Source organism: Microtus oregoni, unplaced genomic scaffold, assembly GCF_018167655.1.
Source record: "Microtus oregoni isolate MIOR12 unplaced genomic scaffold, Mior012 000035F_ref0000213, whole genome shotgun sequence".
NCBI lineage: Eukaryota > Metazoa > Chordata > Mammalia > Rodentia > Cricetidae > Microtus > Microtus oregoni.
The window spans coordinates 216513-228679 of NW_024543094.1; the positions used below are offsets into that span (position 1 = coordinate 216513).

Here is a 12167-nt window from a genome sequence, read left to right on the forward strand (position 1 = left end):
ATGAATACACAGAAAACAATGCAGTGGTTTCCTGAAATGATCCTCGACAAGGTATTTATTGCTTTGAAAGTTCACAAGGAACAGAAAGGAACACAGTACATGGTTTGTCTGTCCTTCCTTCCTTCCTTCCTTCCTTCCCTCCCTCCTTCCTTCCTTCCTTCTTTCCTTCCTTTCTTCTTTCCCTTGGCCTGTAATTCAGTGATGTATAATATATCTTGGGTCATGTCTGCCACATCTATATACCCACATTTCTCCTTCCAATGCCTGCTGTGAATCAAAAGGAAGGGATCTGGTCATGGTTAAGCTCTGAGCTGCAGAGTGATGACATCTCTTCTAAGGACCCATCTGAGAAAGAAGTGGCACTGAGTTTAGCATGTGCATGAAAGAGCCTTAGATGGTAGAAGGGGCAGCAGAAATTTTGAGCACATAGATCTTGGAATTTTTCTCATCTGCTTGCATATTTCTTCCTCTAGTAGTTTTGGTGGCATTCTTCCTTTCCCAGATGAACCAAATCTTCATTGGGAAATACTTGTAAAGGAAATGTTGAATACAAAAGATCATGCTGCCCCTATGCATCTGTCTGATTATTGGCTTACCACAGTACTGCACAGAGAAGCTCAACTTACGTTTGTGACCATTTAAACAAAAGATAAAATATCTCATCCCTGACTCACCAGCTGTCATTTAAGTTTATAACAAATTGCTAATATTAATCGTTTTTAAAAAGTTAGCATCCTATGCATTTGTTTAATTATATTAAAGTTTGAGGGTCAATAAGTAACATTATTTAATTTCTAAAATTATTTTTGGCTTCTAATTTATAAGGCTAAATGAAGACTGTGACCTTCAGTATACAATTATAACTTCGTGATTTCTTGTGTACCTGTATTTTATCTTGGGTTCTTCCTACTAGAGAAAAGTTTAGGTAGCATGAGGAGCGAGGACTTCTGTTTCTTTCGAGAAACCACACCAGATATCAAGGTGGTGATGAATCTGCTCTCTCAGGACTGAGGAGAGAGTTTGCATGAAGCCAGGAACAGAGGACTGAGGCTCCTCTCTCCATCCTTTTTCTGTGTAGATGCTTTCTGCCTGTTTTGCAGGAAAGTGGTACTCTTGGCATCTTGATGGAGTAGTGTCAGACTGAGAGGCTGAGCAAGGGGTGTTTGAATGACAGGGGGTCGGGTCCTGACTTCCTGTATGTTAGGTTTAGATATCTTCAGAAGCTTTTATCTCCCTCCCCTTTCTCCTCTTTATTTTCTTATTTCCTTCCTTTCTGTGAAAATGGCTCATAACCATATTAGAATGAATGAAAAGTTGAAAAGAGTTGCCAAGACCCTGTGGGTTTTTCTCTCTTTATATATACCATCTTCCTTTAACCCCCTGCTATTACCTAACAATGCTTGTGTCCCTCTGGAGGTGCTGTTGGCACCCAGAGGCTTGTTGATTGTTCAGTATGAGAACTTATAGCAGCTGGCCCTCTTCTAACTTCTAACTTTGCAGGTGCCCCTCTCAAGCGGCTCTGAAGTTTTGGGCTGCCTTAGTTCTACTCATTCCCTCTCAAGAAACCCTTCTGGGGGTTTGGGGGTACTCTGCTCATGGTTTCATTACAGAATGATCTGGAGTTGCAAACCAATCCTCTACACATATGGAGAAGTAGTTGAAAGAATAGGGAGCAACACAGACACAAAACTGGGGAGTGGCTGAAACAGAGAGGAAATGAGAAAACCAAGACTTCTACATTTTCCAGCCACAGAGCCCTGCATCGCAGGTCCTCTGACAGCACAAGAGACTCTCTGATGTTCTCACCTCTATTTCGCACCTGGTGTTCAAAAGCCTAAACCTTCACCTTGAATCCTTATCCTGACTGTTCAAATTTCCTTGCTTTTCTTCCTTTTACTCTGGAACCTTAAGAAGCATTGTGGTGCCTCTCCGCCACGCCCCTTACCTCCTCCTGCACCTTCCAAGTCCCAGTCATTGCCTTCCCCAGGTCACTGCGCTTAATCTCCAGAACCTCCACCCCTCATGCCTGGCTTTTCCTACCAACTGAGTGGTGGCTCCATGTCTCAACCCATCTGGCTCTGGCAGGTAGTTCCTGCTTCCAGATTGCTTTCACATAGCTTCAGAATGATGCTACAGCTTAGGGCTCCCATTCCTGACGTACACATGAGGCTATGCAATTGGTAGGAAGTTCTCTTCTTCCACCATAAATTAGTGGTATTTTCAGCCTTCATCAAAGAAATTCCTCTTTGCATTTAATGCAGAAACTCATAGCTGGCCAAGGTGCTGAGAACAAATGACTGTAGGGTTCTAAGCATTCATTAAATGAATCACTTGTCCCACCCCTTTAAAAGCACAGGAAATGTAATAGAAAGGGTGTTGGAAAACAATAAGAGCCAATAACATAGAGGGGAATTGTGAAATGCTCTCTTATGGACTTAATAGAACCGTGGCCCTCATGACCTCACTTCAGGTATTGTTGCCTACACAGGGCCTGCCCATGACTGAGCCAGTAAACACTTAGACAGAGAGATAGGAGAGAAATCATTGGGCCTTGCCCACAGGATTTTATAGCAGTCAAGGCTGCAAAACAAGAGTAAATAATTGTCTTCAATTGTGTAGCGACTGGAGGATAGCGTCACACTTAACACCCATACCAGTGGCCCTGCTTAAAGTACAAGTATTACAAAGCATAAAATAAATTGAACAAAAATACCCTCAAAATCCCAAAAGGCATAAATAAAAATGAACTGGAGACTTGGGGGAACCAAGCGGTAATGACAGTAGCGAGAGTGAGAGAGGATGGAGGGACGGGAATGACAAGAATGTGTTGCATACATGTATGAAATTGTCAAAAACAAATTAGAAAATGACCACTTCAATGGGTACTGTGAGAACTTGGTAAAATAATTCATGGAGAAAAAGAGCCCAGTGATTGGTGTTCAGAAAGTTCGTCATGAACATGAGAAGATCTTGTTTTTATGGACTGTTTACTTCTAAGACCTTCCCATCCACTTCTGCTCACTTCTGACTTCCAGCTTTTGTGAAAATGTGAAGAAAGAGGCTATCCACTTCCGTCTTTTGCAGGATATTGTTGAGTGTGCTTCTCTTAAAGGAAATTTTATATTTTTAATTGAAACAATAATTGTACATGTTTATGGATACAGTGTGATATTTTGCTACACGTGAACATATTGTATGCCTACCTAACCAAGACAATTAACATGCCCATACATTAAACTATTTTCCATTTCTTTATTATGGAATCATTTAAACATGATAAGGTAAGCAGGTATGAAGATGTATTGGAGAATAAATATACAGAGAAATAACAGCTGATGACACTGTCATTGGTTGGGATACAGAGGACAGGAGAAAACCTGGGTAAAACTGGGACTGTCTCATTTCTGGAAAGGAAAAAGAAGAAACAGAATTAAAAATAAGAATTCCTTTACCTGTTTGAAATATGTATTATTGTTAACAATTGTTGGCCCACTTCTCAGTATAAGACATTTCTTTTCCACTGGCCGGGTACTGACCATGCTTCCTGAACTCAACTAGTGACATACTTACATTTTTGTTTTTATTCTGAAATGGAGTCCCACCGTGTAACTCAAGACGACCGCAAGTTAACAATTCTCTCTCCTCAGTATCCTGCATTTTGGGATTACTGGCATATATCATTCTGCTGGGTTTTAGTTTTCTTAACCCCAACTTTATAAGGTAATTTTAAAAAATTTTCCATCTATTTTTAATTCTGTTTCTTCTTTCTCCTTTCCAGAAACAAGACAGTTCCAGTTTTACCCAGGTTTTCTCCCGTCCTCTGTATCCCAACCAATGACAGTGTCATCAGCTGTTATTTCTCTGTACATTAATTCTCCAATACATCTTCATACCTGCTTACCTTATCATGTTTAAATTTACCACATTTACTTACATATTTGATTTTCCCTTTATAACATCCTATTGTGTGCTAAAGCCGTCTTTCCTACAAACACATTCTTCTTAAACAATGGTGTGCACTTGTCTTACACTAAGCATGCTAAGAACATTGCAATAAGCATATTTCTATGTGTATGAGCAAGGGATGGAGCTAGGATTCGAACTAGGGCAGTCAGTCTCTGTTTACTCATCCTAACAAGCATATTTCTTTTAAAAATTATTTTTGAAATATTTATTTGGTTTTGAAGTGTGTGTGTGTGTGCACATAATCATGAATGCAGATGCCTGAGGAGGACAAAAGAGGCCATCAGATACGCTGGAGCTAGAGTTACAGGCAGTGGTGAATGGGTTCTGAGAACTGAACTTAGGTCCTCCTCACGATTTGTATGTTATCTTAACTATTGAGCCTTCTCTCTAGCCCCTAAAGCGTTCATGGGATACACCTGGGTTGCAATACTCTATTCATTTCTGCAGGCCTAATTCATTTTTGAATTTGTTCCTCTCTCCTGGACTATTAAAGTAACCTCCTCCTTGCCTCCAGGTCCTGTGCCCCTGGTCATGACACTTTTCACACATTTCTGTCTTTAAACACTGTTGCACAAAAGACCCAGATACTGGGCAGACAAACACCCTGGGCTCCAGCTGGACATTTTAAGGAACCAAATCCCCACTGCTCTCTGTTGAATTTATTCACGGTTGAGCTAGATGCTGCTGGAAATTTTACTTAGACACAATTCCCGGTTTCCGGTCAGGGATGACATCATGAGAGGACCTGGCCATCTCCCACAAGCTAATGTTCTTTCCAGTCTCTCCTCTGGACTCTGAACATCCATCCTGAAACTAGATATCACATTTGGGAAGTACCTGGAATTCCTTCCCTCCACACCTTTAGACTTCCGTCACAGTTTCTATCTCTTAAGTCCTGTCCCTCTCTGTGGGAAAACAGCTCCTTCAGAGTTCTGCCTGCCCTTCCAAAGGTATCTGCCTTCCCTACAATGCTCAGAGTGCACCAAACATCTTGGTATATATCATCAGTTTTGAATTAGGGTTTTTGCAAATCTCTATTTAATTTTCTCTTGCCCTTAATCTAAGTGTACTCTGTTTTTATCTATCCCGTGTTCTTAGGCAAAAGTTTATAAGTGGTCTTAGAAGTATTAGACACACTGACAGTAAATATTTTTCAAGTAGTGGAAAAATATTATTAATTCAGTAAAAGGCTATTTATTATTTGTTAGGCATATTTTGAGACCTTGAGAATAATTAAATTCCAGCTGCTTTGGAACTAATAAAGTAATGGAAATATTTACGGAGACAAGTTGGGTCATGCTTCTTGAAAGCATATGTAGTTAGAGAAGAACTTTTAAAGTACATCCAGCTGAAGACATTTGTTTTAAATTCAAATGTTTTAACTGATTTGGTCAAGGTCAATGAACTTCCATTGTCTGGGCATTCACTTCACAGCTCTTCCTCTACTTCTGGTTGACCCCTAACACAGAGCTTTGTAAGTTTCAAAAAAAAAGATATGAAGTAAAAATTATTAATTGTGAAATGATCTGTGTGAGTCCATCTGTGTTTCTTATGACCATCACTACAATGATTCAGTCATTCCATTTTCTTTCTTTCCATCTTCAAACTCCCGACAGTCACATGAACTCTGCATGCAGTTATGGGTTGATTACTCTTCTCTCCAGTTAATAAATTACCAGTGACATCCTAACTTTGAAACTTCCTAAGGTAAGAGGTGAAAGACAGAATCTTCGCCTGCTTTTTCATCAGGTTCGTTGTTGCCTGAGCTCTCTTGTGCAGTGACTAAGGTGTTCTGAAGTGAATTGCATCAACTCAGCATGTTCAGGATGTAGCACCCAGCACCAGTGCCAGTGAGCTTGTGATATGCTCAATATGACTCCATTTTAGAGAAGCATACGTGTATTTATTTAGTCATAGGTAGACAGGATAAGTAAGGAGATGGTAGATACTTGTTGAAATGCCAAGTGGTATGTGTATGCCTTTTGGAGATCTGAACATGGAGAGATCAGGATAGATATATTTTAAAGAGTATCTTTAGTAGCATGGTCATTTTTAGAGAATTTTAGATAATATAGATTTATTTAAAAGGTTGGGAGGAAGCAAAGAAAGAAATGACAGACTAGCACATGAAGCTTAATTAACTATGGGGAGCCCAGTAGTGGGCAACAGACAGTTAGCCTTAGTAGTTGGGTGGAGATTCTGGCAGCATTTCTACATCATAACCATGACATTTGGGAAAGGTGGAACCAACTGCCTGGCCACGGCATGAGGAATTCTATCACTTGTTATAAGCCAGTGCTTAGGTCCCAGTGAACATAGTTTTTTATAAGCTACTCGAGGCAGGCCCCATATTGTTGCACAGCTTCTAGTACAACACTTTACACATACTAGACACTCAATAAAGATTTGTGAAGTACATGGGCACACAGGGCTTCCATAAAGGCCTGATCCAAGGTTGTTCAGCTGGTTCTGACTCCCTTTCTATCGCCACGCTGAACTTATAACTCCCACAGTGGTAATAATGAGAACCCTTCAGGCATGTGTAGTATTTAGTATTTTTGTGTGTGGTGTCAACTTTCATGTCATAATATACTATATGTTCAACCAGTTAAGTTACTGTTGCTGTGGGAATCATGGCTTTTTTTTTTTTATACCCCAAATAAGCACTAGCCCTTCTGGTCTATTCGGAGGTGACACTGTACCCACTGCCTTTACACGCTTAACTTCCTCCTCAGGTTTGGTCAATACATCCAGTTCCAAGTTTGTGTGCTTATTATATGACAGTTCTGGACTTGAATGGGTTTTTTTTCTTAGTAATTCTGTGATAGCAATATTTCTAAACAATAGTTTGGTATCAGCTTTGCTTTGTTGAAGTGATTCTGCTATGCCAATTCCAAGAAGGGAAGTCCATTTGAGTCAGTCTGGCCATGTGAGATGTAGGAACAACACCGTTGACCACATTTTCTCGCCTTGTCCAGTGCAGCCAGGCCAGGAAGACGCGTCGGCTCTTCATTTCTCCAACTTCACTATAACTCTTAGTAAACTAGAACTTGCCCTTTATTCTTCTTAATGGAAAGATTCTTTAACCAGAGTTCTGAAAAGCGAGGAAGGTATAAAGATGTTTAGTTCTTATATTTTAATTGGTGAATGAAAGTCAAGGAAAGCTCCTGGTAGCTGAGTGAGGGGACAGGTGGGGGCAATGAAGTGGAGCCAAGTGCCTCTCTTCCTCCAGTTTCAGCCAGCACACTTTGAGGATGCCGGTTAAGCACACTGGTTAAAAAGATTGGCCTTAAGCCAGCAGGTATTTCTCTGCTACTTGACGCTTTCTGATAAAGTCTCTTGGGGAAATCCTTTAAGTGTCTATCCCTTTCTAGATTGAGAGCCCCTTGTTGTTAAATGATGACTTACTGGTGATCACCTGAACTGTCCGGTGAAGCAAGAACAGCGCTTTGCCCGTGTTGATTCTCCATCAGTGATCAGCATTAAACTGTTCACGTCCCCACTGTGGTCTCTCTCCAGATGCTGTCTTTATCTCTTCCATATACCCCACCCTAACTGCCCCCAATCCCCCAGCTTCTTCTTAGCATTTTCTTATCATTTTCAGTCCTGGACTGAAGAATGAACATTTTTGGCCTGTTTCTCTTTCTCCCCGTAATTTCTAAATTGGTGCATTCAAACATGCTTACTGAAACAGAATAAAAATTGTCTGAAGTTTTGATTGCAGAGTCTCCAGAAGGTATTGGGGTGAAGGATATAGATCTTCCTGTTCCTGTTTCATGTTCCCTGGGCAGCGACTGATTTCTCCTCATGGACAATGCCGACTTTCCTTTTCCTTCTGTCTTCTAACGGATCAGTCTTTGGCAAACCGAAATGCCCCTGTCCAGCACTCTTTTTTCAGTCTGTAGATGAATTCATATGTGAACTGTCATCTTGCATTTATATTTTAAGGTGGATTTTGTGATATTATTCTGGATTACCCTTAAAAGCTAATTCAAGTAGCTTAATTTCATCTTTGACATAAGAAAAAATGTTTTTGAATAGACAGGTTTTTTTTCCCACTTCTGACTCACATTACCTAGATCACTCTCTTTATTGGTTCTCCTTAAGACCTATATGTGTACAAAGGTTTAAACAGTCTTTATATGGATATCAAAGCAAAAGATTCCCAAACTGTGACAAATTATATAGAAGAATAGTTATCACCACAGGTAATTTAGATGTTTTCTCTGTTTGGAGTTAGAGTTGATAACAGGGATATATCCATTATTGTTGTAGCTTTTATTGAATGGTGACCTACTGTTGCCTAGCCAGTACATAGCACACCAGGGGTGGACTGATAGCCAAGAGAGTTTTTAATTCCTCACCTAGTTTACAGTATAAGTTTGTATGCAAGTTACAAAGAAAAATTCCAAATTGTGATAAATACCAAAAAACAGATAAAAAATATTACTAAGATAGTGAATTCTCAGAACATGATCCAAGAATGAAGCTATGCAAGGAGAAATCTGAGAGCTTGTGAAATCATTCCAAGGAAACAAGACAAAGTCTTGTCACCTCTGTTCCACCAAAACATGGGTTCATTCTCGTAATGTGCTTTGGTGCCCTTCTGAGGTATAGTACCTAACAGTGGATTTGCTTTAGATTATACATCGCTACTCACTTTTACTATGCAAAAAGTTTCCAAGTACAGGTTGGCTTTGTGACTGTATATAACCTAAATGCATATGACCTTGCTTAACTTTCGAATATAAATTGTCTGATGCTCTGAATAAAGTTGGCTATAGCATGAGACTTTAGTCCACCTTGTTTTTAAGTTTTACTCTCCCAGGTTCTTGCTGCCAACTAGAGCTGTAACAGTGAGCTGAATTTAAACTTACTACATTGTCTGGATAAAATTTAAATCTGCTCATCCAGGATTCATGAGTTGAAAGCTTGGTCCTCAGTACTGTGATGTTCAAAAGCAGGAGAGCATTTAAGTTGTAGCTTAGAGTAAAATGTTAGGTCATTGGGTGTCTCTCGGAGGGATTAATGAAGTAATGTAGTAATTGTGAGAGCATTGTTGGTTCTCTTGAGAGTTGGTTATAATACAATAGCAAAGCTGACTCCTCCCACCTTCCTATTTCTTATTTTCTTATATGATTTTACCCCTGTATATATACCCCTCATCAAAATGCCATGTACCATGAGATCTTTGCCAGTGTTGGTTTTTAACTCTCTATCTTTCTATTTTTATCAATAAAGACTCAGGAGCCAGGTAGTGAGAAAAGCATACTAGCCTAGGGAGGCAAAGAAAGCACCCAATTGCTTCCTCCTCCCCCATTGTCCCAGAAAGAGGGTTTTCTCCTACCCTTCTCAAAAAAACCTCCTCCAACTAGATATCACTCTCTTCTACTTCCTGTGGTTCCCTCCCTCCCTCCCTTCTTCCCTCCCTTCCTCCCTCTCTTCCTCCCTCTCTCTCTTTAGTTTTGACTCCCTCTCACTCTCTATCTCTCTATGCTTATTTCCTGTCAACTGATTGCTTGCTCTGCTGCTTGACCTAAGGTTGATTTTTATTTAATTCTGTTTACATCATCCAAGCAGAAAGCTCTTGGATTAAAGGTATATGCTAGGACTGAGTCACATCACAGCTACAATCAGGCAATCTCAGGGTTCACAGTATGCTCAAATATTCTGCAACTCCAAAGGTCAAATGGGCAAGGCTTCCATAAATTTGTCTGCCTGTGCACAAAACTATATACTAAATAAATCTGTTTTATTTACTATAATCCAGCCTCAGGTATAGAAAAAGAATACTAATTAACAATGAAGCTGTTAATTCACAATTCAAGAACACAGAGAAGTAACCACCAAAATGGAAAGCACAGAGAAGCTAATGGTGTTGGGAGGGGGTGGAAATAATCTTGAGGTTTTAGAGAAAAGTTATCTGTGGAGGCATAAAGCCTGTGAACTAAAATAGCCTGGGAATTTAAACTAGAGGCAGAGATGAGAGGGACCAGGATCCTAGTGTAGACTTTGGAATGTATAACAGTTGTTTGTGAGAAAAGACCAAGGAGCCTGGAGGCCAGCAGGACTTCAATATGTTGATAGCTGCAAGGTCTATGTCAATGAAGAACCACATATGTCCTTTCAGCCAGAGGCAAGGGAAGGGACTTCCTTTTGGAAGGAAGGGAAGGAACCATTTTGAACATTCCTGAGGACTACTGGATTTTATCTAACTACCAAAAATCCTCCTATAGTCCAGCTTGAGCTGAGCCTAGATTTAATTTTGGATCAAGTCAGTGGGGCTTGCCCTTTTAGGGGGCAATGGGGTACCCTTTGGACCTGACTGTGGCGATGATGATAGCAATGGTAGAGAACATGATGATGATTTGATAGAAATGATGAGATGAGTAAGGTGGTGATAGTGGTGATGGTGGTAATGATAGTGGTGGTAGTCGTAATGGTGGTAATGATGGTGATGGTAGTAATGGTGGTGGTAGTAATGTTGAGGATCTGTAATGGTTGTAAGGATGGTTATGCTGCTAATGATGGTGTGGTTGCTGATATTGTGATGATGATGGCCTTGATGATGGTCTTGACGGTAGTAATGGTAGTGATGAAGAGAGAGGGAGGTTGGATTGTAGATGCCAGAGAGGTCAAGGACATCAAAAGAAAACCCACAGAATCAAGTAACCTGGGCTCTTGGAGGCTCACGGAGACTGAACTGACAACCAGGGAGCCTACATCAAATTTATCTAGGCCCTCTGCATGTTTGTTACAGTTGTGTAACTTCTTTTTCTTGTGGGACTCCTGACAGTGGGAGCAGGGGCCATCTTTTACTCTTTTGTTGGCTTTTGGTACCCTACTTCTCATATTGGGTTACTTTGACCATCCTTAATACAAAGAAAGGTGCTTAGTCTTCCTGCAATGTGATATGCCATGTTTTGTTGATATCCATGGGAGGCCTGCTCTTTTTTTGAACAGAAATGGAGGAGGAGTGAATATGGGGATCAGAGGGGAGGTGTGTGGGCTTGGAGGAGAGGAGGGAGGGGAAGCGGCAGTCAGGATGTAAAATAAATGAATACATTAAAACAAAAGAAAAAGAAAAAGTGAACAAACTAAAATAAAAACAACAATAACAAAAATTGTTGGAAGGATCAACATCCCAGACTTTGAGTCACACTACAGAATATAGTAATATATAGTAATAAAGTCAGCATGGCACTGGCATAAAAACAGAAAAGTTAATCATTGCAATAGAACTGCACACATAAATCAACACTCCTCTAGCCACTGAATTTTGACAAAATATTTAATAATATACATTGAGGTTGTGCCGATTCTGCTGAGAAGTCCCCATGAGCAAGACCCATCCTCCCCAACTGAAGGAATTTATGGACAAGAAGTTATCATTGCAGTCAGATGGTGACAGACATGTACAAGGACTACTTCAGGACTTGAATTCCTTTATGCATACTGTGATTGATGAGTATGTGGAGATGGTAACTCGTGGGCAACAGAATAACTCCAGAATCGTGGTCGTATGAGGAAACAGCATCAGCTTGTCGTTAGCCTTGGAAAGAATCTGAACAAAGACTTTTCAGCAGAGAAGTCCACATCCCTCCCCAAAGGACCTGTTTGACTGTGGTGTAGAATTGGATCATGTACATTTTCATATGAAACTTTTTGCTAAATAAACTTGTGATACTCAGGGGAAAAAGTATGCATTGAGAAAAAACAAGATTTTCAACAAATGGCAATGGTCAAACTAGGGAGCTACATGTAGAGGAATTAACCAATTAACTAATTAATTATTAGATCCTTATCTTTCACCCAACACAAAACTTTAAAGTGATCAAAGACCATGAGACCTGATACCTTGAATCTGGTAAGGGAGAAAGCAGGAGTCCACTTGAACTCATGGTGCAGGAAAGGACTTTCTGAACAAGGCTCTGGTAGCACTGGCTTTGGGGCCAGCAGTTAATGAAAGGGACCTCAGGATACTCTAAAGCTCTCTCCAGCAAAGTACAGGACTATTTGAGTGAAGATGCAAGCTAAGGAAAAGGGGGAAAGCTTTACCAGGTATCTAACTGGCAGAGGGTTAATATCTAGATTATACAAAGATATATATATATATATATATATATATATATATATATATATGCACTAAGAAACTAGCTTTATAACAAAGTGCTGATTTTGCCTTGAGGTCTGTGATTCAT

General features: G+C 40.1%; 1 protein-coding gene across 1 annotated transcript; it reads left to right on the forward strand.

Annotated features, from left to right (window-relative positions):
* Positions 1-11303: 11303 nt before the first annotated feature.
* LOC121432672 (small nuclear ribonucleoprotein G-like) lies at positions 11304-11492 on the forward strand. The gene has a single exon (XM_041630794.1). It carries the CDS (start codon positions 11304-11306, stop codon positions 11490-11492), a length of 189 nt encoding a protein of 62 aa, XP_041486728.1.
* Positions 11493-12167: the final 675 nt, after the last annotated feature.

What these genes read in the sequence shown, in the direction of transcription:
- LOC121432672 (XM_041630794.1), top strand. Translation starts at nt 11,304, where the DNA reads ATGAGCAAGACCCATCCTCCCCAACTGAAGGAATTTATGGACAAGAAG.